The sequence below is a fragment of the Salvelinus fontinalis genome, chromosome 8 (genome assembly GCF_029448725.1).
Source record: "Salvelinus fontinalis isolate EN_2023a chromosome 8, ASM2944872v1, whole genome shotgun sequence".
In the NCBI taxonomy this organism is placed as follows: domain Eukaryota; kingdom Metazoa; phylum Chordata; class Actinopteri; order Salmoniformes; family Salmonidae; genus Salvelinus; species Salvelinus fontinalis.
This window is the reverse complement of record NC_074672.1, coordinates 17,739,395-17,765,803: the sequence shown is the minus strand read 5'-3', so window position 1 is coordinate 17,765,803 and position 26,409 is coordinate 17,739,395. Positions and strand designations below refer to the sequence as shown.

The 26,409-nt window shown below is 44.8% G+C and overlaps 1 protein-coding gene across 2 annotated transcripts; it reads left to right on the top strand.

The window, feature by feature from the left end:
* Positions 1-3,467: 3,467 nt before the first annotated feature.
* Positions 3,468-26,009, top strand: LOC129860778 (PDZ domain-containing protein 4-like). 2 transcript variants are annotated; one of them, XM_055931509.1, is made up of 8 exons: positions 3,468-6,545; positions 17,742-17,795; positions 18,616-18,911; positions 19,049-19,139; positions 19,279-19,377; positions 19,465-19,527; positions 19,626-19,727; positions 22,861-26,009. In XM_055931509.1, exons 1-8 carry the CDS (start codon positions 6,486-6,488, stop codon positions 24,865-24,867), a joined length of 2,772 nt encoding a protein of 923 aa, XP_055787484.1. In that variant the 5' UTR covers positions 3,468-6,485; the 3' UTR covers positions 24,868-26,009. The 2 variants fall into 2 exon arrangements, with proteins under 2 accessions (XP_055787484.1, XP_055787486.1); XM_055931511.1 differs by lacking the exon at positions 17,742-17,795.
* Positions 26,010-26,409: the final 400 nt, after the last annotated feature.

Genomic DNA, 26,409 nt, shown 5'->3' with positions numbered 1-26,409 from the left:
GGGTAGAAGCTGTTGAGGAGCCTTTTGGTCCTAGACTTGTCGCTCCGGTACCGCTTGCCGTGCGGTAGCAGAGAAAACAGTCTATGACTTGGGTGACTGGAGTCTCTGACAATTCTATTGGCTTTCCTCTGACACCGCCTGGTATATAGGTCCCGGATGGCAGGAAGCTTGGCCCCAGTGATGTACTGGGCTGTACGCACTAACCTCTGTAGCGCCTTACGGTCAGATGCCGAGCAGTTGCCTTACCAGGCGGGGTTGCAACCGGTCAGGATGTTCTCGATGGTGCAGCTGTAGAACCTTTTGTGGATCTGGGGGCCCATGCCAAGTCTTTTCAGTCTCCTGAGGGGGAAAAGCTTTTGTCGTGCCCTCTTCAAGACTGTCTTGGTATGTTTGGACCATGATAGTTCGTTTGGTGATGTGGACACCAAGGAACTTGAAACTCTCGACCCGCTCCACTACAGCCCCGTCGATGTTAATGGGGGCCTGTTCGGACCGCCTTTTCCTGTAGTCCACAATCAGCTCCTTTGTCTTGCTCACACTGAGGGAGAGGTTGTTGTCCTGGCACCACACTGCCAGTTCTCTGACCTCCTCACTATAGGCCATCTCATCGTTGTCGGTGATCAGGCCAACCACTGTTGTGTCGTCAGCAAACTTAATGATGGTGTTGGAGTCGTGTTTGGCCACGCAGTCGTGGGTGAACAGGGAGTACAGGAGGGGACTAAGTACCCACCACTGAGGGGCCCCAGTGTTAAGGATCAACGTGGCAGATGTGTTGTTGCCTACTCTTACCACCTGTGGGTGGCCCGTCAGGAAGTCCAAGATCCAGTTGCAGAGGGAAGTGTTTAGTCCCAGAGTCCTTAGCTTAGGGATGAGCTTCGTGGGCACTATGGTGTTGAACGCTGAGCTGTAGTCAATGAACAGCATTCTCACATAGGTGTTCCTTTTGTCCAGGTGAGAAAGGGCAGTGTGGAGTGTGATTGAGATTGCGTCATCTGTGGATCTGTTGGGGCGGTATGCGAATTGGAGTGGGTCTAGAGTGTCCGGGATGATAGTGTTGATGTGAGCCATGACCAGCCCTTCAAAGCACTTCAAGGCTATCGACGTGAATGCTACGGGGCGGTAATCATTTAGGCAGGTTACCTTCGCTTCCTTGGAACAATGGATATATAGTGTGTTGCAACAAAACCAATGTTAATACAAATATGAAAAAACATTTCTGATGAAAAAACACAGATGTGAAAAATTGGTGGATATGGCGTTTTGTAACCAAACTCTTTAATACGTACACCAGTACTGCAAATTCATAAATGGTTCCATTGTAGTTGGTACCATTTCGGTGCACATTTTCAGAGTGTATGGCACAATACACAGCAATGTCAATACACCACAGTGGAATTGCAGATCAAAAGAATGCAGATAGACACAGAGAGGATTGGTAAAGTGGAACATGTAACATAACATACTGGTTGACAGAATACTGACAGACATACAGAACACAGAGGTAATGTTGACAAAATGGATGTGGAAACTACATCAATAGAGTGTAGACCATCGCCAGATCAGAAGAGCAAGAACTGTATTTGTGAATACATACAGTCAGAATAGAGTCAGAGATTAACCACAGACAAAGCTGCAGAACAGAGGGGAAGGAGGTGGATGGATGGATGGTGAAATGACATTTAGGCTAGACGAGGGACCATCAAAGTCCAAGGATACACTATGCTAAAATAGATGCCCTCTGATTTTGTTCCGTCTTGCAGAACAGGCAGTTGATATTTTAGCCAATTTTGACCTTTTCTGACGAGATAAAGATCTTCAGCAGCCTAACATTTTGGAGAGGGAGAAGCATGAGGATAACCGTGTCTGAGGTCTGTGTGTAAGTGTGTATGTGCGCATGAGTGTGTGTGTGTGTTTGTGCGTGAGTGCGTGTGTGCGTGCGTGCATGCGTGCGTGCATGCGTGCGTGTGTGCGTGCGTGCGTGCGTGCGTGCGTGCGTGCGTGCGTGCGTGTGTGTGTGTGTGTGTGTGTGTGTGTGTGTGTGTGTGTGTGTGTGTGTGTGTGTAAAATGTCGGGAGCTGAACTGAACCGTCTGTAAGCCTGTTGGGTCAGTCAGACAGCGTGAAATCCTGTTTCAAACTGGCTCAGACAGACAGAGGGCCTATTGCTCCATGTACCCAACACATAGCCAGTCAATGGGTGTATTTACTGCATATGTGGTCTGTATGGGACAATGCCTTGTGGCAGTCTTGCGGTGTTATGGACAAATCTGTACTTTTATGCATTTTTATAAGATAAGAGTACTGCGGTGTTTGCTTGCTTGTGTGTGTGTGTGTGACCGCGTGTGTGTTTGTAGGCTATCATTCTCATTTAAAAACGTGTTATTTCCTACAGTGCACAGTTTGCTGTTATTCACTACTTTAATCTTCTCTGTGCCCTGGTTAGTCTCATAGCTCTGCTTGGCTCTAAATTAATTGGCAGTGTGACTGTTGCAAATGTGTCAACAGAGCTGTTTTTAAAATTGAAATTAGACAATGAACAGTACTAAAATGTAGCTTGATATTCAGAGAGGGAGAGAGGGTGAAGGGAGGTCAAGGTAGATATACCAATTGAGGTAATACACAAGTATTGTGCAAACCAAACAGGTGTATATCTATATCTGTCAGCATTTTTACCTTTGTGTTATCCACAAACTGCTTTTGCATTTTTTGTATTGTTAGCATTTTGAAAGCTATACTGCCTAAAGCCCTCTCCCCACCCCCACCCCCTCTCCCCACCCCACCCCACCCCCTCTCCCCACCCCATCCCCTCTCCTCACCCCATCTCCCCACCCCCCACCCACTCCCCCCACCCCCTCTCCCCACCCCCACCCCCTCCCTCTCTGCACCCCCACCCCCTCTCTGCACCCCCCTCTCTCCCCCACACAGTCATTTACATCACATTCCTAGGCTGTGTTCCCTATTTAAATTCATCCCATCACACACCTGTTATCCAATTGCTCTGTGTTCCTCTCTTTTCTGTGAGTCAGGGCATCAACTCATTTAAATTCACAGGCGGCCAGAGGCTTTTTTAAATGTCCTTTATGCTTGTCTAGTACAGTTTATATCCCATATAATCATTGGTACCTTATCATATAAGCAATTGATACTTGCAATACTCCCAAGGACCGAAGGAAACGCAAGATACATACAGTGTGTCACAGATATATGAATATTGTCAAATATGAATTGATAGTGCACCTTGATTGTGCATTATTTAATGTAGTAGCTTACTCTCTCTCATTCCTTCCAGTTATAGGCTACCTGCATTGTGCAAACAGATCATTAGGCTGTCTGGAGCCTGCCCTGTGTTTCCCACAGAGAGAGACATAGAAAGAGGAAGAGGGGGAGGAGGGGTAGCAAATGAGGTGTGGGCAAAATATGAGGGACTAGGGGAGGGGGCCAGAGAGAGAGAGAGGAGGGAGAACAGTGTTGCATCTAGTAGAATCTTATTCAGCAGCAGCAGCAGGCTTGATGGTGCGGCAGAACCGCCTTTGTGTTCCCCGCTGCAGTGGGGGAGCGCATTTATCGTCTCGCCTGAGGGAAGGAGCCAAGAGTATCCTCCAATCAGACGTCAGTGATTTCTATCATCTTGTAGAGTCCGCTGATGGTGATTTATGTTGAACCTGAGAAGGGCACTTCACACTCTGACTCTACTCACCACCTGGATGGAATCCTCTCAACGCTTTTGTTTCTAATTGTGGGTTTTTAAAAGAATGACCAACAGACAAAAGGTGGATTACTACAGAGCTGCTGCCTCACATTCTTGAATTTATGCTCTTTCCTCCTTGCAGCACAAGATGGATGAACTTTCTTTTTCTGCGGCTCTAGTTTGAGCTTTGTTTTGGTCTGTGAGGACATAGATGGACAGAAGTGATTATTGCAGTAATCTGGAAGAGGGAATACTCTCATATCCTTCCTCATCCTTACAATTTGCGTATCCTCTCTTTCTATCCTCCCTGAGTCTGTTGCATCCTGTGTGAGTCCATACCTGTTGACTCAGATCATTCACATGGCAGGCTCTGGGTTTCAAACTGGAGCTTTTACAGTAGTAGCCAGGTAAGATTCGAATTCACATACATCCTCATGCGATGGTATGCTCTATGTGGAGCTGGAGATGGAGAGAGCGTAGGAACCGTCGGGACATTTGACACGCCTGTTTGGCTTTCAGCACCTGCTGTGACTGTCTGCCACAGTTCTACAACTAGACTGGCTAATGGCATCTCTCTAGTGCTTACTGCCTAGCCTAGCAGACTGGGAGGGGTTTTTCAAGCGTGTGTGCATGTCTCTCTCTGTGTGTGTGGGTCTTTTAAATTGGAGTTGGTTATATATTGTCAGTGTTAAGGATTACACTGAGTGTCTGGAGAGATTACAGGTGCAGTCAGCGAGGCTTTGAGGAAGGATTACAGAAGCTAACACCTTGTTGCTGCCAGGAGGGTGGCTGGACAGAGGTTTACTTTTCAAAGCGTATAATGTTGAATGGTGTTCAGACTGCAGGGTCTCCTGGAGGAGGTACTGATAAGACTTAAAGGTTTAACCCAGGTGATGAGACAGACAGAGAGGGGAGAGGACGGGAGAGATACACACTCATGGAGAAATGGTTACAAGGGTACAGTATAATGTGGTACCTTTCTACTTGAGCATGGATTTTGTTAGAGATGGAGAGAGAAAGACAGAGGGTAATTAAAGAATGAGTTCAGGGATTGAAGTCAATACACTGATTTATCCCACTTTAACAGTGGAAGCACAGGTTGAATGAGAGATACAAATGAGAGGAGAAGAGACAAAGTGAAAGACTATCAATTAACACATTTCAATAAGGAAAAGAAAGATCACTAAACCTCAATCTTTCAAATAAAAAGCACAGTATTTTACACATGGCTTATCATTGGTGGTCTAGATGGTAACGAGTCCTGAATCTCCCAATAATAGTCCAGCAAACACAACATCCAATTGAATCCCTTAGTGCATGTGATATTGATTTTAAAACATGACCAAATAGGATGGTTCCTGTTCTCTGCCTAACAGGCCTGTAATTGAATTCTAATCTTCTCCTCAGTTACACCCTGGAGCAGTAGCCTCCAGTATTCCAGTGGATTGGAAACACTTTCGATTAGTTAATAAATGAACCATAACGTCAAAAGTGCTGGCTGGAAACCTGACAAAACACCTAGCTGAACCAACCAGTCTGTCTCAAACACCCTTCAGCCGACAACTGTAACCTATTTTCCTCCAATACTCCACATTTAAATGACATACATTTTGTATGTAGACGTGTTCACTGAAACAGCTTCCTCCTGAAAATGGTGCTTAGCGGTTGTTATTCTGACAGATACAGACCATCAGGCAAAGAGGTGTAGTTGGGACAACAGCGACTTCCTGGTGTGTTGTTACCTCACTGTGATGCTTGTGCAAGTGTGTGTGTTATTGGGTTTCGTGTACCCAATACACACCGCTTATCTTAGCTCGACGACCAGGGCTTGAGTTTCAGGCCGTTGGCTAGATGGTTCAGTGGGTAGATTCTTTCTCTCTCCTCTTCATCAGTTTCAATGGTGGTAAACCAGGAAATGTCAATGATCATAAGCACCAATGAAAAGGTTCTGACGAGTCCATTTATCCCGAAGAGGTGAAAGTACCAGAGCAAAAGAGGAGCGGAACCTGGGAAAAGACTGAAGCAATCCTTCTAAACCTGGAAAGCGAAGAAGGTGGGAAGGGAAAAGTAAGGTGAAAAGTTATTTGATATCGGTGCCTGTTTGCATCTGAAACTTTGAAAGTGTTTCTTTGATAGAGTGCTGGGACCAGGGGAAAAACATGGGTGAGTTAACGTCGAGTTCCATTGGGAAAAACCTCAGCTAGTTCAGAGAGACAGCTCACATGGTGAGACTGTTCCACAAAAGTGAGAAGTGGTTATTAGGTTATTGAATCATCATTATATAGTTATGATAGACTGTCTTAGATACATTACAACACAATAGATCATCAACACATCTGAGATCATCTGTCAGTCTTTCTTTCCAACCCATCAGCAGCTCCCTTGTCACCTTAGTCATTCCTCACTCCCCTTTCTACTCCTTCTGACCAATCCAAAGACCACGATGGAGTCATGCAAAACCTAACCTGAACCGAACCACTCCATGCTTATGAAGACAAACGAAGATTGTTGTACTCTGTGATGGGGACAGAAACAGACGGGAAGACGTTCAAAACCTTTTTGTAAATGTGTGGATCACTACAGGATTGTAAAACTTGAAATCTGACTAAAAAGAAGAGAGGAACAGGACACAGGGACACAGACTGTTTTTGGGGACAGAGAACCTCTGGGATTCATAATCCATAGTGCCCTAACATAAGAGGGGTCTCTGACTGCCACACCCAAAGGGAAAGAGGGGTATTTTTAGGTACTGACCTCCTGGACTGGTTTGGCCCCACCCGGCCTGAGTCCAGGTCACCATGGGGTGCAACATGTGTGTGGTTCAGAAGCCTGAGGAACAGTACAGGGTCATGTTCCAGGTGAGTGATTCTCTCTCTCGCTTTCTCTCTCTCTTTGTCTCTCTGTTTTTCTCTTGTTTCTCTTGTTCCCTTGTTGCTTTCTCTCTCTCTCTCTCTCTCTCTCTCTCTCTCTCTCTCTCTCTCTCTCTCTCTCTCTCTCTCTCTCTCTCACTGTCTCTCTCTCTCACTCTCTTTCTCTTCCATCTAGCTTACAGTAGTACCAACTCTATTAACACTCCTCTCTCCTCCTCTCTTGCTGTCTTGATACTGACACAGCCTCTCCATATTGACACCTCTCTGGTATAGTGGCTGTCTGCCTGAGGTCTGGTTACAGTTTGCGTTGTCAGTCAAAATGTTCTGGTAGCCCCGAACTGTAGAAACGAACCGACGCCACATAGGTCTAATGTCCATCATCCATCACAACCAACTGACAGATCATTTTCACAACGATGACTTTAACACTCCATCCACATGAACAAGCAGTGCCAGCTTTTACAGAGGGGCTCACAGTAAAGTGATTATGAACAATGTAATTACAACAGCCATAATGATGACAGATTTTTTGGAGGAACAAAACATATGAGAAAAATAACAACATCATCAATCTACAGAATATGATTATTATTGGGACAAAATTCATAATGCAGGCATATTCATATTCATATTATATTATCTACCAAGGTTTCATTGAACACAGGCATTTACATGATTAGATAAGGCATAGGCTACGCATAAAATAAGATCAGTAATCCATTTTTACTTGTACTTGTGCAACCACAACCACTGTCTCGCAGTTGCAGCAATCATGTCATTTTAATAATCATAACTATGTTCATACTCTGTTATAATTATTGTAGTTATTGTGAAAAGCCCTGTAGAGCCCAATTACATCTGAGAGGGAGACACTGAGGGGCCAGATTTTCACTGGGATGCTGCAGGGAATGGTGTAAGATGCTTTGGTTTTAGCTCAACGCCAAAATAGTTATTGTCAAGGGGTTGCGCTGAAGGGTTGCCACGGTTACAGCCTAAGCAACAGCAGCATTTAGCAACTGAGAGACGGTACATGTGCAAGCACATCTAGGTGTGCAAGTCTTATGTAGGTTTTGCCAAGCTGGTCTCTTGGGCATTCAAATTTTTAGGATTTGGGATGTAAATTGGTATCCCTCCATTTAGTATGATATGTTATGTACGTTACAAATGGAATAGCGGTTGTACAATATTATACGAATTGGAGGTTTCATACATCTTGGAGGACGTATAGTATTATACGTCTTGCTCTGAGACCATGCTGCTTGTTGTGTCATAATGACAAAAGTTAGGATAATTTACATTGCAGGTTAGGAGAACCAACGATAAAGGTTAGGATCCTTAATGTTGAAGGTTAGGAGAATTAGGTTAAGGTTAGGAAAAGGGTCATGGGAAGGGTTAGCTAAATTGCTACAGTTGTCACCGACTCAAACACGCAACCTTTGGATTGCTAGACTGTCGCGGTATCCCCCACCCATCCTCCCTACTTTCGTTTTTGTGTTAGGTAACCACACCATTATTCCATTTGTAACATATCATATTAACATATTATATTAAATGGAGTACGTTCCAAAGCCTACGTAGGTTTAACCCTGGTAGGTCTAAGCCCTTCGATCGCAATATTTACTAAGCTAGCATATTGGATTGTTTTAAGATGGTAATAAAATGTATAGTCTAGCCATTTGATTTGGAATTTTAGGACCCCTGTAGGTATAATAAATTTTTTTTTAAAGTGTTTGATTTGGCCTTCGAATAGCCCATATAAACGCATTGATTAACACATTTGTATATGGCAAAACAGACAGTCAAAAAATTAATCATAAGGAATAAGGTTTTGAATTGTCTGTCCTATATCTGAGAGATATTAGAAAACTCAGGATTAATATTATTTTTTTTTACCCATGTTTGGTCACTTTATTCATGCCATTTTTTACCCCCTATGCTCGTTGTGCCATTTATCTTCAGACAACTGCCGAAAAGCTTATTGACTCCACAATGTGGATGTCGTAAAGCAAAACAAATGACACTTTCATGTCAAAGACAGTACAGTATGAAGATGGGCACAAACTGCTTCTCAAATAAAAATCCCTGATCCCACTTGTAGGCAATGTCATGACGATGTTGGCTAGCTTCAAAACAACTGGGAACTGGGGCGTTAAAGACAACTGAGAACTCTGGGGGGGATAAAGCTTAGACTGTGAAAAATCGTTTTGAACGGTCATTCAACTCAGAATTCCAAGTCCGAAACTCTGGCATCTTTCTAGAACAGTCATGATCTGACCTTGTTTTTTCCGAGTTCCCAGTTGTCTTGAAAGCACTGAAGTTGGAAGTTGAAGATTTCTGAGTTCCCAGTTGTTTTGAAGGCAGCATTAGCTAGCAAACATCGCCATGACATCGCCTATAAGTGGGATCGGGGATTTCTATGGGAGAAGCAGTTTGTGCCTATCTTTATCTTGTACTGTCTCTGACACGACAGTGTTGTTTGGGTTGTCATCGGGTCTAACGGTCGTCTCGCATCGAACTGCGCATGTGCAGGCCGTCAAAGCAAAGGCACTCCTATGATGTAACGTTGTTTTGTTCAACTTAAGACATTGTCTGGAATCCAGGATGTGCCTTGAGATTTCTAGAAAATTAAGAACTAAGGAATCATTTTTCACTCATCTCATTGTCTTCTCAAACCCCAATCCCCAGCCTGGTCTGTTTCGTGTTCCCTGAATTTCTTACGGTGTTGTGCCTCTGGGTTTAGAAACTCTGTGGCCGTGTTCGTTAGAGTCTCGTCTTTCAATGGTGGTGACTTATTAGTTTGTAACTCAAACAGTTCAGGTTTTACAGACAATTTCCTGATGATTTTTGTTGTCCCGATCCTCTCACGTGTAGAAAAACACAGTTTTCACAAACCCCATGTTATGGAACAGATACAAACTTCATATCGGCAGAAAAAGGGGATTGGGAAAGGCTAGTCAGCTGTACAACTAAATGCATCTTTTGCTTTAACCCAACCCCTCTGAATCAGAGAGGTGCGGGGGGCTGCCATAATCAACATCCACGTCTTCAGCGCCCAGGGAACAGGGAACAGTGGGTTAACTGCCTTGCTCAGGGCCTGGGGAACAGTGGGTTAACTGCCTTGCTCAGGGCTCGGGGAACAGTGGGTTAACTGCCTTGCTCAGGGCCCGGGGAACAGTGGGTTAACTGCCTTGCTCAGGGCCCGGGGAACAGTGGGTTAACTGCCTTGCTCAGGGCCCGGGGAACAGTGGGTTAACTGCCTTGCTCAGGGGAAGAACGACAGATTTTTAACTTGTCAGCTCAGGGACTCGATTCAGCAACCTTTCGGTTACTGGCCCAACGCTCTAACCACTAGGCTACCTGCCGCTTTCAAGACAACTGAGAACTCCTGATCTTCAGGTCGGAAAGTTGGTGCTCTAGAAAGATGCCCGAGTTTCCGACTTGGAACTCCGAGTTGGACAACCATTAAAAAAAAAATCCCAGTCGGGAACTTGTTTTTCCCCAGGTTCCCAGTTGTCTTGAACACACTGAAGTTGGAAGTCGGAGTTCCCAGTTGTTTTGAACGCGGCATGAGCTGCAGCCACTGCAAGAAATGGTCTCTAGCAAGCTGTTCAATATTCAAAAGGACGTCACCGTGTGACGTGCAGGCGTGTCAATCAACTTTAAGGGCTGGTTTTGCTTTGCGGTAATGCCAGTGAGACTGAATAAAAATGAAACATAAAAATATAATACCCAGGAATCAGCTTCAATATCCATATTCCCCTGTCAGCAGATATCAGCAGATTCACAACATGATCTGTCAAATGCATATTGATATTTACTGTGGTCCCGTGTGGCTCAGTTGGTAGAGCATGGCACTTGCAATGCCAGGGTTGTGGGTTCAATTCCCACGGGGGGACCAGGGTTCAATTCCCACGGGGGGACCAGGATGAATATGTATGAACTTTCCAATTTGTAAGTCGCTCTGGATAAGAGCGTCTGCTAAATGACTTAAATGTAAATGTAAATGTATGTGTTGTTATTCTATTTTTATGGTTTTATGACAAAGAGTCCGGACATGTGAGCCTGTACCCGTCATCAGAACTGCACTTGGTGCCCAAGGCAAAGCCAAAGCAGCGAACAACAGGGGATGACATGAGCACTACCAGTGGTAGAGTAATGAGTCAAAGAAAGGACAGGAGAAGATGGAAAAAAGAAAGGGGGAGGGAGGAGAGGACTTTGTTTCTGTTGATTGCCCTCAGGTGACAGGAGTAATTGATTTGAACGCTTCACAGAGCTGGGATGAATAGGTAGGCTTGTGTGACTTTGCTGATCCCTCGTGTGTGTATCTATGTCTGCGTACGTGCGCGCGCGCACGCGTGTGTGTGTGTAGTCTGGAGCATATAAGGGAGAATGGCAGTAAATTTAGTGACCCCAATACAGAGGTCAGCCATGATGACAGAGACCACATGCGGGGTCAGTGTTTTGATAAAGTGGAAGATTATATCACTTCACTGATCAAGCATTCACACAATTGTGTAATAAGCTGTGCATAAAGGTATGCCCAAGGAAGCGAGCTCAAGTAATACAAAAATGTGCTCAGCTTTTACAGACAACAAAATCCACAGACTGGCAGACTGAGTCCCCTGTGTGAGATCCAGACAGGGAGTGGTAGGGAGTCAAACACTGGTGGTTTATCACTGATTCCTCTGCCATAGCAGCAGAGAGCTGTTCTCTGTCCCATCTGGGTGATGTAGCAAGGAGCGTGTCTGTTTGCTCTGTGGTCCAATCAGTCTGTACACTCTAATAAAAGATTGTTCTAAAAGGGTTCTTTGGATGTCCCCATAGACCATTTTGGTTCCAGGTAGAATCCTTTTTGGTTCCTGGTAGAACTAGAACCCTACCTGGAACAAAAAAAGGTTCCAAAGGGAAGCAAAAAGGGTTCTCCAATGGGGACAGCCGAAGAACCCTTTTAGGTTCTAGATAGCACCTTTTTTTCTAAGCGTGTAGCCAATGCTTACAAAGACCACAGAGGTTAGAGATGGACATAGGAGACACAGAACTGAGACACCGACACCCCTTCTATTGGCAGAAATATAGGGTGATCGGTGTTCCCAACTTGGGAAGGCCAGATGGCAAACGATGTGTCAAGAAGAGCAGGTAGGCATGTAGATAGACCATCAGCATTCCAAACAGAATACACTGACGGTTTGATTGCAGAAGATCAAGCTTCTGAATGTTACATAAAATATGCTGTCCATCCAAAGGCACTTTGTATTTCCATTTAATTACATTTATTGAATTGAAAGAACTCTAGGCAATGTTGTATATACAGAATTTCTAACAGGGCAGCAGGTTGATTGTTTTAAAACTCTATGATGCCAAATAAAATACCAACAATTAAAATGTGTCATCATGGAAGAAAAAACCCCATCACATTGCATAATAAAATTTGCATAATTACATTGCTTTCTAAAACACTGCATGTTTGAGGTTTTGGTGCTTAGTTCTGGGCTGTTCACAAACGTGTAATTACACATTCAAATTTAGACTCTTCATATAACGCAAACATAACGTTCAACTGAAAGGCTAATTCTGTCTGTCTGAATACAATCTTCTCTTGCCGGAAGAACGTATTCATGTGCTGCTGACAGGTGCATGTGTCTTGTGTATGGTAAACACCCATATTGTATATTCTGCCTCCTGTCACTCCCCAGGTGAAAGTGGTGAAGGTCACCTCATATATCAGTGTCTACAGCCTACATGAGTCTATGTATTTACAATAAGCATTAGTTAAGTTTATGGGTAATGCATTGCAAACTAACCAGAACATTCATGTATCTACACCACACAGAGAGCACAGTATCCATTTTGTGCTGCACCACCCACCCCTCTCCAGTCTCCCCCTCCGCCCCTCAGTCTCTACCTCCTCCGGTCTCGCTCTCCCTCTCTGTAGAATGGGTTGCAATGCGAGGCCGTTGCCACGGCAACTGAAGTCATTAAACAAGCCTGATGTGCCTTTTTCACGCTGAAAAGTTCTGACATACACACTGTGCAAACACATGGCCACTCAAAGATAACCTACTAACGTGTATAGAGTACACAGACAAACATACACAGATTACATGCACGCACATACACTCACTCACTCATATCAATGCACATAAAAACACCGATTTTATTATATAGACATATCCCAACGATGAGTGTCGTGATATGACAACCTGACATTGAGATTGACTTTTCCCTCAGACATAATGTTTCTGTATCCAAACCAATATCTGTCTCTCTAATTGTCTCCTTCACCTGTCTTAGATTGAATCCTATCTGCCCCCCTTCCCCTCTTCTTCTCTTCCTCAGCATCTGTGCATTGATTGACTTCTTCTCTGGCTACAAATATCTAAACGGCTCCCCACAGTCACACCCACAGAGATTCCGCTTCCACCTTCTGTCTCCTTCTGTCTTCCATCACTCTCTTGCTCTGAAAAACTAAGCGAAAAGACAGTCACATTCAGAGGGAATTCTCCTCATATATAAATAATATGATTCTCCCATAGACAAAGATAAACCTGATTACTTTTTTTCAGTGAGGGTTCACGGTCTATGGGCCTTCCATAGAGAATGATCTGTAAATGGAAATATCTGTTGACTCTCACTAATTGGCTTGGTACTCACCTCAAAGCAGGCTTTTATTATTCAACTCATCTGCCTCTTTATCATGGTGCCTGTATCTTTTCCCTTGGGAACACCTCTCTCTGGTAAATTTGTATTTGTATGATTAAGTGTGTGTGTGTGATTAGGTTGGAGGTCACAAATGGAGGAGAGGGGGTTTATGGGTTGTATGTCTGGTCATGTCAGGATGTGTGTGTGTGTGTGTGTGTGTGTGTGTGTGTGTGTGTGTGTGTGTGTGTGTGTGTGTGTGTGTGTGTGTGTGTGTGTGTGTGTGTGTGTGTGTGTGTGTGTGTGTGTGTGTGTGTGTGTGTGTGTGTGTGTGTGTGTGTGTGGAAATGCATTACCACTTTCTTAGACAAAAACAAATACATACAGCTCCAAAATAAGCTTTAAAAAATACAAGAAAAACAAATCTGCCTACACTCTAGCCTACGCTATCTATCTACGGTTCTTCTGCCCTTTTGAAGAACACTTTCTGGTTCCAGGTAGAACCCTTTCGATTCTCTGTAGAGCTCTTTCTACAGAGGGTTCTGCCTGGAACCAAAAAGGGTTCTCCTATCGAGACAGCCGAAGACCTCTTTTGGAACCTTTTTTTCTTAGACTGTAGTTATTGATAGCTCTATTGACAATGTGTTTCTGAGAATCAATCTATTAAACCAAAATATGCTTGTTAGTTTATTAGTTTCCCAATTTCCCTGAATGTTTGAGTAGTCCCCAAGTCAATAGCAGCTCATCTTTGTCTATGTCTGAGCTCAACCACTGCCCACTGGCCTGTGTAAATGTCCCCCTGTGATATCAAACAGCTGGGGTTAGAACCAGACGGCACTGAGCATGTCTCCAGATATAATTGATTTTGTGAAGAGGGGACTAGACCCTTCAAAGCATGAGAGATGAGAAAAATCAATTACCCAACAAGTAGAATTGAATATGTGAAGGGCAGCAGGGCACGGTCAGCATGCAGCCGTTACAAAAGAAGGAGGGAAACCATTTGGATTGTTTATTATTCATTTTTATGCAAATTGTTTTAGTGATAAGCTAAATTATTCACAGGGAAGAATACAAGTCAGTATAGAGTTTATGAGTCGATACATTTGTCAAATCCTCCTTTACTGCTCATATGTTTGGGTGGGTGTACAGTACACCACCCATTCTCAGTCTTTCCCTCTCCCAGAGTCTGGTGTACTGTAGATATTCCATCAAACTGCAGCTAAAAGGTTGGAGATAAAGCCTCATTAAGCCTCTACATCTCCCTGGAGGTTCCTCTGTGTGTTTCCACTATTTACTTTACCAACAAGCATGGAGCTATGAGACATTCACACCCAAAATGAGTAAAATTGTATTATAAACTTACAATCTACGAGTCCTCGAAAGCTCCTTCCCTCTTTCTTTGTCCTTGTATTTCACTCCTCTTTCTTCACCACCCTTCATCATTTTACCTCCCCTTCCCCCGGTGCTGCTCTCCATCAGCGCCTCTCCCTCGCTTTTTCTCTCATCCCTTTGAACTACCTGCTTCTCTTTCATCTCCCTCTCTCTTTCACCCCCACCCCTCATCCACAGCCTCTCCCAAACACCCCCCTACTGTGCTACTCCGAATAACGTAGAGAATAACAGGAATATATAACGGCATGGAACTCAGTCTCAATTTACGCCTGTTATTTAATATAATTTTAGTGGAAGAATGAGCAATACACACCCTACTCGCTCTCTCTCATTGGCAATTCGTCTTGACTGTCATTGGATAATATGAGACACTGCAAAGGTCAGAGGTTATAGGTCATGAAATCAGCTGACATAATGGACCAGTGGATGTATAATGCATTGCGCAACACGTCAAGATGAGTTATCCTTCCAATCTAATGCACAACAACCATGAACCTGTACGAAGCCATCCTCAAAGCAATCTCACTGCCTCTCATTGATAATGAATGCAGTGGCGTCCCCCTCCCTCCTCTCTCTAAGTGTTCTCAGACTGTCAGCAATGGCCAAAGGGCTGGTCTTCTATATACCCTATCCCTCATTGGTCCTAATGATGGTGTTACAGGAGAAAAACAACTCACTGTCTCAAATGCTCCATCTCACCTGGTTCCTATCATGTGTAGACAAAAGAAGAGAGAGGGAAAAATATATAAGTTGCAGGACAAGCTTTTGTAAAGGGACAATTTCATTAGACTTGGCAAATAAAAAATACAGTTAGGCTTCACACTGTTAACTCCATTTGGCGTGGCGGAAGATGCCATGCAAAAAATTAGGTTTCTTATTTTGTCTTCAAGTGAAAGAACTCATTAAGAGGGTGAGAGCGACAGAGATGTATGGAGGGTCATTAGTATAGGAAGGAGAAACGGGCAAGGGAAGGAAACGGCACAGATATAAGCGCGTGTGTTGTATCCTCTAGGGAGGGGCTGGAGAAAGAAGAGTGCTGAGGCAGCATGAGGAGAGAGAGCGAAATAGGGAGTGAGTGAGTGATATAGAGAGAGGGTGGGGCAAAGAGAGAGAGTGAGAGCCAAAGAGCAACAGAAGGGAGAGAGGAAGAGGGAGACACAATGGCAGGGGAGTGGGGTTTGGAAAGAGGTGTGAGCAAAGAAATCATAGAGAGGGAGTGAGGAGGTACAGAAAGGCATGGAGAGGGAGAGACGAGGTACAAAAAGGCATGGAGAGGGAGAGAGGAGGTACAAAAAGGCATGGAGAGGGAGAGAGGAGGTACAGAAAGGCATGGAGAGGGAGAGAGGAGGTACAGAAAGGCATGGCGAGGGAGAGAGGAGGTACAGAAAGGCATGGAGAGGGAGAGAGGAGGTACAGAAAGGCATGGAGAGGGAGAGAGGAGGTACAGAAAGGCATGGCGAGGGAGAGAGGAGGTACAGAAAGGCATGGAGAGGGAGAGAGGAGGTACAGAAAGGCATGGAGAGGGAGAGAGGAGGTACAGAAAGGCATGGCGAGGGAGAGAGGAGGTACAGAAAGGCATGGAGAGGGAGAGAGGAGGTACAGAAAGGCATGGAGAGGGAGAGAGGAGGTACAGAAAGGCATGGAGAGGGAGAGAGGAGGTACAGAAAGGCATGGAGAGGGAGAGACAAGGTACAGAAAGGCATGGAGAGGGAGAGAAAAGGCATGGAGAGGGAGAGACAAGGTACAGAAAGGCATGGAGAGGGAGAGATGAGGTACAAAAAGGCATGGAGAGGGAGAGAGGAGGTGCAGAAAGGCATGGAGAGGGAGAGACAAGGTACAGAAAGGCATGGAGAGGGAGAGCAAAGGCATGGAGAGGGAGAGATGAGGTACAAAAAGGCATGGAGAGGGAGAGAGGAGGTGCAGAAAGGCATGGAGAGGGAGAGGGGAGGTACAGGAAGACATGGAGAGGGAGAGAGGAGGTACAGAAAGGCATGGAGAGGGAGAGAGGAGGTACAGAAAGGCATGGAGAGGGAGAGAGGAGGTGCAGAGAGGCATGGAGAGGGAGAGAGGAGGTGCAGAAAGGCATGGAGAGCCAGAACCAAATGGAAAAGAATAGAGAGAAAGAAAGAACGTTTTTGTGGTTGACTGCACAGGGGAACATCGATTTGAATTGCGATTATTTGAAGGGGACAGGAAAAGAGAGGGGAACGATGGAGGCATGGAAGCAGGGTATAAAGATGTGGAAATCCCCAGACAGCCACGGTCGGTGTGTGACCATGAATGCACTAACACAATGTCTGTATGCCTAGGTGTCTGTCTTCTGCCACTCAGAGCACCTTGATACTGTCTACAGGTCTCCATTAAAACATATGGAGGCACACTTGTGACACACACACGCACACCTTCACGCACATTCACCCAGCTGTGTGCAATATGCTCATGACTTCAACCAGCAGATTCTATACACACCAAAAAACACATTACCATTTGGTCAGAAGGGTATAAATGGTGGTTTGATGTTTCACCTCTTAATTAACAAACGTTACGTTTGGGGTCTTGCATCAGTTTACCAGGATCACTGCTTCTCTCATATATATATAGTCAGGCACATGTTAGCAAGAGTAGAGGGATCTGAACAGTGAAACCATTTAAATCATCATTATCTCACCTTCTAAAATCATTGGCAGGTGGCATCATTGACTTATGCCATCAAAGTGTGTATTAAAATAGGGAAAATAAATATTATTTTGAAAGAATAGCTGTCAAATAATTGGCATACAGGGAGGGAACAGGAAATGTGGTCACAATGTGTACACAGTGGATTGATAAGAAACACATTTTAATACCATGTGTAGACATATTTCTGAGAATGAAAAACAATCAAAATGTGGATAAGATCTGGACAAAGGACACATGTTAGCGCTAGGTATAAATGAGGCTAGAGAGAGGATCATGTACAGCATGGTTAGACACATGCAGAGGGATTTAGGACTAATACAGAGATTAGTCTACCAACAGGCAGCATTTCTCTCAACCAGTAATAACCCATTTCCTTACAACAACATTGCACTTTCACCTTTTCCTCAGAGCCTACCCTATTAACGTAAGTCTTCTCTTCTCTAATGATTCCATTGCTCTCCCTCTCTCTCTCAACAGAAGGGTCAAATAAATAACACGTTGTGTCCTTTTGATGGAGAAGGTCGATTGAAGGTCTCAGTATAAAGTTTTTCTTCTCCCCCGCTGTGTGATATCAAAACCTTTTAAGTTGAGAGAAATGTACCACATACTGTGATGTGCCTTTGTAACCCTACATGTGATGTGTGTATTATTAACATACACTAAACCTACACATTTCTCTGTGTTGAGGTGTACTGTGTTATTCTCTGTTATCTTTAATGGCTATCTGTTGGCTGTCTAACTCTAGTTCTGTGTCTTAGGCCTGTCTGTATGTGTCATGTATTCTCCTCCTCAGTCCTTGTGTTGTGGCTCAGTTTAACACACAGTGACCTAACCTTGTTCTGTCTGAATGTCTAGCGAGAGATCCTCTAATGTGGCTCAAAGTCTGCTATCTATACTCCTGTTTGGTGCACCTGTTTTGTAATCACACACTCTCTCCACTCATTGCCCTTTCTCTCTATAAACTGCTTATTTTCCATCTTTGTGTTAGTCTTTCTCAATTTCTCCACGTCTCCCTCTGTATATGCCCTGGTACTCCTTTGTGTTTAATCATTCTTCACTACACTTAGAAAAAAGGGTTCCAAAAGGGTTCTTTGGCTGTCCCCGTAGGAGAACCCTTTTTGGTTTCAGGTAGAACCCATTTTGGTTCCAGGTAGCACTCTTTTGGGTTCCATCTAGAACCCTCTTTGTAAAGGGTTTTACATGGAACCCAAAAGGGTTCTTCAAAGGGTTCTCCTATAGGGATATCTGAGGAACCGTTTTGGGTTCTAGACAGCACTCCTCTACTCTTCCTTTCTTCTCCTTTTCCACGACCTTCTCCTATCTGACCTCTGTTCTCGCTCCCCTCCTCTAGGTGAATGGTAAGGAGCTGTCCTGTCTTTCACGGGACCCCACCCTGGATGTGCGAGACCCTCTGCTGTCTCACGTGTTGAAGAGGGGGGCCCGGCGGCGGGCGGGACTGGCAGGGACAGCAGCAGTTCCAGGGGGGCTGACTGACTGTGTGGACAGCGGCACTCAGACTGACATCAGCTTCCAACACATGTTGACTCTGGGAAGGATCGCCCACCACCCAGGTGGAGCCCCGCCCCCTCACCCGCCCCCCTCCCCTCCACTGCCACCCATCCTGGAACCCAACCTGCTCAACGAGCTGTGAGTGGAGTGTGCGTGTGTGTGAGAGAGAGAATTCAATTTACTTTTCAATTTCCATAAGATGTTTGAAAGCTCTGCAGTTTGTAGCTCTGCTTAAATTTTGATACACTGACATATTCTCTATGTTTTCCTCTCAGCCTTTTAGAGCCTGAATATTATGACCCCAATGACTACTTTGACATCACTCAGCATGAGGCGGATCTCAGGCAGGATGAGTTGGAGTATGAGGTGAGGCTACATTTTCCTGTCAAATTAAATTGCCGACCGTGTAATTCAACAGCAATCCCATTCTTCATGCCCTCTCCATCTCCATTACCAGTGTTCATGTGTTTAACATGTGTGTTTTGTCTGCCACACATTTCAATAGGAGGTGGAGCTGTATAAGTCTCGTCAGCAGGACAAGCTGGGGTTAACGGTGTGCTACCGGACAGACGATGAGGAGGACCTGGGGATCTATGTGGGCGAGGTGAGGAGGATGGGAGTGAGGATGAGGGTTATACTTGCTCTGATCACCTGTTTGCCAGCTAACCTAATCCTCTGTCACTCTCTCCAGGTCAACCCCAATAGTATAGCTGCTATGGATGGCCGTATCCGAGAGGGGGATAGAATCTTACAGGTAGGATTGTTGAGAGAACATTTTAGATAACGTTCTATTATAATTTATAGCAGAAAGCAGGGTCAGACAAGAACATTTCTGATGTGACTGTGTCTCAGATAAACGGGGTGGACATCCAGAACAGAGAGGAGGCGGTGGCCATTCTGACCCAGGAGGACAGCACCAACATCTCCCTGCTCCTGGCCCGGCCTGAAATAGAGGTGAGAGACCCTCTGAACTGGTTTACTATCTGATATACCATATAAACAAACCAACCAAGACCATGATAACTACAGTACAGTAAATACCATATAAACAAACCAACCAAGACCATGATAACTACAGTACAGTAAATACCATATAAACAAACCAACCAAGACCATGATAACTACAGTACAGTAAATACCATATAACCACCAAAGATGTTTCATTCTTCACACCAAAATTAATTCAAATTCAAGTCACCTAGTTTCTTAACAAAAATGACATGAGAAATGACATAAAGAAAGGTCATATCGGAACCTCTACACTAGAGGCACACCCTTTGTGTAAAATAAATAAGACTAGAGCTATGAATCTCCCCCTACCCTGTTAACCCATGTAAGGAGACAGGAAAGGCGAGAGGAGTAAGAGGGAGACAGATAGGGAGAAATGGAGCTGGACGGGAGCGATAGCTAGCGAGGAGAGGGAGAGCCTGGTTGTTTTCAGTACGTGCCAATGTGGCATTGCTTTGTTTCCCTCAAGGTCACAGCTCAACAGACATAAGGACACAGTCCCAGGACATCCCATAATGTATATATATACACAATGGGTAGTCACTGAACACACACACCTCCAGATGGAACGGCATAGTTGACCATTTTTATACTGAGAGTGATGCATGAGGCATAGACACACATCAATATACCTTCTCACACACAGCCATGCAAAAACAAATGTGTGTGTGCTCTGAGACACACTCAGAGTGTTGAAATCAGAATGCAGTCCACATTCAGCCCAGAATGAGCCAGAGGGCAGATTTAAGAGAGGGCCATTAAATGTAGGCTGCTACCCAGACAAAGTCACCACTGCAAGTACCCTCAAATTCCCTTTATTCATCTGGCACCCTCGAATCTGCAGAGAGACGTGAGATGCAGGGCAGACTAAAACTGCAGCCAGAATAACAATACAATTTCATGGTTAGGAACACCATAACATTATGGAAGAAAATGAAATGGATTCTACAAGAACCAGTATCACTCCCTGAAAACACAACCCTATGGAACAATCCTTGGACAGCTTTTCACAATTCACAGATAAATTGGTCCACATGGAAAACTAAAGGCATAGAACCGTAAATGGCTTAGTAAAAGGAAATCAATGCATTTCCATTAAATCATTAAAAAGCTATTTTGGACTGACAAATGTAGATATTTTCAAATACACGCAGCTTAAATGTTTCATATCAAGATATTTCTATTTGAAATCTTTTGGATGTCAGAGCAATCCTATTTGAGTCAGAAAATGCTATTCATATGATAGGTAAGTTAAACAAAACCTTGCAGAAGGCCTATCTACCTGACAATCTCCTTGAAAAAATATAAACAATTGGAACCAAGAATGAAAAATAACTAATATTAGCACAAGATGGAGTGTTGGAACTTAACTAATGAAATTACAGTTAACGAAAATGTACGCTTAATCCAGTATAAATTAATGTTTATCATTTATTACACAAGGGACAAAGTTAATAAATTAAGCCCATGAGTTGTGGGTGGAGTTGGAAAGTTGGCTGTCAATGTAAATGTACTTTTACTCTGTCTGCCTATTCCAAGACATGGCATATGAGGCTTCAGTGAGATGGTTGGAAGATACTTTTCTAGTCAATCATCTTGAAAAAACATATACTTAAAAAATGGAAATCAATCAATCCTCTATCGTTAACACAATGGAAAGGCCTAATGCTTTATTATCTAAATGTTGAAACTGTGTGAGAGACGGAGAGAAACCAAATAGTGCAGTCTGAGGCCATGTGGCAGGGGGAGATGGGGGTGTGAGCAGGTGGGTCTGTGCAGGGGTGATGTTATGAATGTTTGTGTGCGTCTGTATGTTGTTGATGGTTTGTCTATGTTTAGTATTGTTAAAAAAAGGACAACAAATGTAATCTTACAAAAAATACAACTATAATAATAAGATTCATCGATAAAGTGTAGTCTCACATTGAAAATGCAGAGTGAAGAGAGGAAAAGAGATGGGGATCATCCAAGGACGGTATATATGAGCAGATATTAAGGAATTATTCAACGGTCTGGAAAGAGCAAGAGAGAGCGACAGAGAAATAATGAAATTAAGGGTTTTTTGAATAATAATATCTCTCAACTTGAATCCAGTTAAACAATTCAAGTGTAAACCAAATCAATTAACCCTTTAAAGCCCAATGTTACATATATGCAACATTGTCTTTAAACACCTGGTAAAGTGTCTGCACACGATCAATACATAAAAAGGAATAACTTGAAGTGATCGCAATAAAGTTTTGGCATCATCTGGTGGCCAATCTTTGTAATGACACTATGAGCAAAAATATTCAGTCACTTGAAAGTTTGTTATATATATGAAACATAGGGCATTAAGTGATGCAAACCACACATTTGCATAGATTCTTTGCATACCAACAGTTTTTATATTTATTTTCCAGAAATACGTTATTTGGAGTCTCCTTTCACTTCTTCCAATTTTGTTTATGCAAGAAAAACTGGGTCCAGGTTTCTAAGGGTTAAATGTAATCAACTCCACTCTGAGCGGTGATTTGTTGGCTGAATTAAAGCATACACATTTAATCAATATCGCAGGTTGATCTGGATAAAGGGAGTTAATTAAAACAAGCAATTTGTAATCCTCCTGTACTATTCACTGGTAGTAAAAACACCGCACAGTGGTGGTGATGTGTGTTTGTGTGCGCGCTTGTAAGTGCATGTGTGTGCGTGCATGCATGCATATAGTTGGGTGGGTGGGTGTGCATGCATGTGCATACATTTAACTTTGGGAACAAATTTCCTTCTTTTCATCCAGACAACTCAGTGGAAAATACCCCTCAGAAAAAATGCCTTTAAAATGGTAATGAAATCACACATTACCTTAGCTCCTACCGCCATCTAGTGACTGAGATAAACGCTAACAGACATACCTCTGTAACATGTTGTATGAGGTTCCCAAGAGTACAAGAAATTGAACCTGTTCAATCTAATATATAATTTCAATCTTTCTTTTCCTTTCTCCTTTGCCCGCCTCAATGACACCCTCAACTCAATATCGAAACCACAACGGCAATCAAACAAAATAAACCCAATCCGTGAAACACATTCTCCAACTTAGAATGACAACCAGCTGGACCCAGATGAACTGGAACTGGAGGTTCTGGATAACGCTGTCCACCTGCCCAGCCCCCATCAGCTGAGGAACAGGGCCTCCATGCTGGGTGAAGGACCAGGGGTCGTGGGTGGGGGTGGTGTGGTGGTGATCCGCGGGCGAGGTCACCGTGACTCTCCAGGCCTGCTCCACACGTTGCTGAGTAACAGCCAGGAGTTGGACAGTGGGGTGGGCCGTACAGACGAGAGTACCCGCAATGAGGAGTCCTCAGAACACGACCTACTAGGAGACGACCAGACCAGCGCCCCCACCACCAACGCCACCAACACCCCCGGCAGCATGCGCAGGTTCCACTCTGGCCAGGGGGACAGGGACACCCCACCCCTTCTACATGGCCACTCCACAGAGTTCCACTTCAGCACTGACTCTCTACTGGGTCTGGACTGTCTGAGTGGGGGAGGAGGTGGTGACCTGGCAGGGGAGAGGGTCTACGCAGCTGACCCAGTGATGATGATGATGCCGGGTCTGACAGAAGAAGAGTGTGAGAGGTACAGGGAGCTCCTGGAGATCAAGTGTTATTATGAGAAGAACAGCAATGCTCTTCTGCTGCTGGGGGAGCATGAGGGTCATGGGGAACAGGGGGGCGATGGGGGGGTTCCTCTGGATGTGAATAGGAATGAGAGCCTGATGCAGCATGAGATGGCCCTCGTGGAAGAGGAGCTACGCCACCTGGAGTTTAAGTGTCGTAACATCCTGAGGGCCCAGAAGATGCAGCAGCTCCGGGAGCGCTGTCTCAAGGCATGGCCCCTGGAGGAGGAAAGTGGGGCTGGAGGTGGGGCCGGGGCTGGGCGGGTGGCTCCTTTGGTTAGCGAGGAGTCCTGTCACCATGAGCTGTCAGACATTAATGAGTTGCCTGAGAGGGAGCGCTCCGACAAGGACAGCACCAGCGCCTACAACACAGGAGGGGAGAGCTGCAGGAGCACCCCTCTGGTCAGCGAACAGTATCCCTCCCCCTCTGCACATGGCCACAGCAGCTTGGAGGGGGGAGACTCTGCCTCTTTGCCGTCTCGAACCCCCAGCCGGCACAGGGAGAGGGGAGGCAGGAGTGAGAGGGGGCAGGCTAACCTGAACCAGCCCTACTCCCCTAGCTCACACAGGAGGGGATCGGAAGTCAAGACCTCTAGCCCGAGAGGGGCCAAGTTCAGATCCCTGTCCCGTGACGGGGGGGCGAGGAGGGGGTCAGACGGAGGGGTGAGATGCCCCAAAACCAATGGAACAGTGGAGGGGAGGGAAGGGCGTAGCGCTGAGAACAGCCCTTATCTGTCCCGCCGCCACTCTGGCTCCAGAATCCCCCAGCGCTACCAGAGCTGCATGCAGCTGAGGTCCCCCTCCACATCCGAGGGCCTGGAGAGACCCAGGGATGGAAGCGAGAGTCCCATGAGCCTGGGGAGCACATGCAAGGACATCCCCCAGGGCCCTGTGTCCATGCCATCCTTACCCATCCCCCCTCCCCTGCCTCCGCCGGCCTCACCGCGTATGGAGTGGAAGGTCAAAGTACGCAGCGACGGATCCCGCTATGTTGCCAAGCGGCCCGTTAGGGACCGCCTCCTGAAGGCCCGGGCCATTAAGATCCGGGAGGAGCGCAGCGGCATGACCACGGACGACGATGCCGTCAGCGAGATGAAGATGGGCCGCTATTGGTCCAAGGAGGAAAGGAAGCAGCAGCTTCTCAGGGCCAGGGAACAGCGCAGACGCAGGGAGTTTATGATGCAGAGCAGGCTGGACTGCCTGAGGGAGAGGGATAGGGAGTACAGTGGCGGTGGACAACAGGGGGCTCCGCAGGGACAGGAGCCCACTACCATCTTGGAGCTGAGCCACAGGAGGAGCCAGAAGAAACGGAGCCGTAGGATCCTGGACAACTGGATCACCATCCAGGAACTACTGGCCCACGGAACCAGGTCACCTGACGGCAAGAAGGTCTACAACCCTCTGCTGTCAGTCACCACTGTCTAATGGAGAGGGTGGAAGACCGAGAAAGAGAGGAGAGGGTGGAAGACCGAGAAAGAGAGGAGAGGGTGGAAGACCGAGAAAGAAGAGAGGAGAGGGTGGAAGACCAAGAAAAAGAGGAGAGGGTGGAAGAACAAGAAAAAGAGGAGAGGGTGGAAGAACAGGAGAGAGGAGAGGGTGGAAGAACAAGAAAGAAGAAAGGAGGGTGACCAACAAAGTGAGGTAGTGAGGAAGTGTAGGAGTGATTGAAATAAATGTTCCAGAGGAAGTGGGTTGCTTTGGAGAGGGAAAGAAACCCACTGTGATCTGTCACTGCATATTGGAGAGAGATTGGGTGATAGACTGTACAACCTTCTCCTTAGTTACCAACAGCTGTGACAAAGGAAAAGAGGGGAAGGGAGAGAATGGTGCAGTGTAGAAGAGAACATAATTACCGGTAACCCATATTGCAAGCTGTAATTTCTGCCTAAGAGAATTATAAACGTAAGCAGGTAGGCAAGACAACATAAGTGAAAAGCGCTGGTGAAATAAACCAATCTGTAGCTATTGACCAGCGTTTCTTTGCTATACCATTCTTATAAGGACAGCGCCTCGAATGCCCACTAATAAGCTTGTGTATGACATTTACATAGAGTATACAAAGCACATTGGCCAACAAGAACAAAGTGACTGAGTAATGAATGAAACGTCGACATTGTGGTAAGATCTGATAAGCACGTTTTAATATGAATAAATTGAGAAGCAGTGAGGAAAAAAAAAGCACACCAAATCCCACAGCACAGGAAACATGACAACTATATCTCTGGTGGTTGAGAGTTGAGGAAATCGTCTTGAACGTGTCTTCTGATGGCTGGTACGACCGTATTCTGCGGTGGAGTTACTTATACAGTATGACAGCACAATCTGAGGAGTTGAAAGTGGTTCTTTGACATTTGATTACTTGCATGTTAAAAATAAATGTTAAAAAGTAACATATACTTCAAAAAATGTGACAAAGCTGTTGTGAAATTGTGGATGTGACATGTTATTAATTTGTTTAATTCTTAGACTAGAAAACAATGTGGCTCTGTTTGTTCAGTATACCGTGATGTCTGGTCCATGAACGTTTTACAATAAAATCTTTTTCTATATCATTTGTTAAATCAAAATAGTTGAAGTGATTTCGTCCTTTGAATTGTTCGCATATTTTCTGTCATACACCACCATGCTCAAAACTGTCCCAAGGGAGTTACTGAAGCTCAAGAACAACTACATCTGTGGTTTAGGTTCACATCACAAGGAGTGTACTGATCGATTCAGCACCACAAATTTCACTACTCTGTCAAACCACTTGAAAATAAATTCTGATGGAAAGAAGGACAGGAGTCAAAAGATTCCTAAAACAATTCTAAACTTTTATTTTCTAACAAGAGTGAAAAGAAACAAAAGGCAACATTGAAATGAAAAGTTTATACACAAACGCACAACAACTGTGTGTCTGCAATATCAATAATTATTATTTTAACCAAGAGGAGAAAAAGTAAATTGTGATAAAGTGAAGTGTTACTT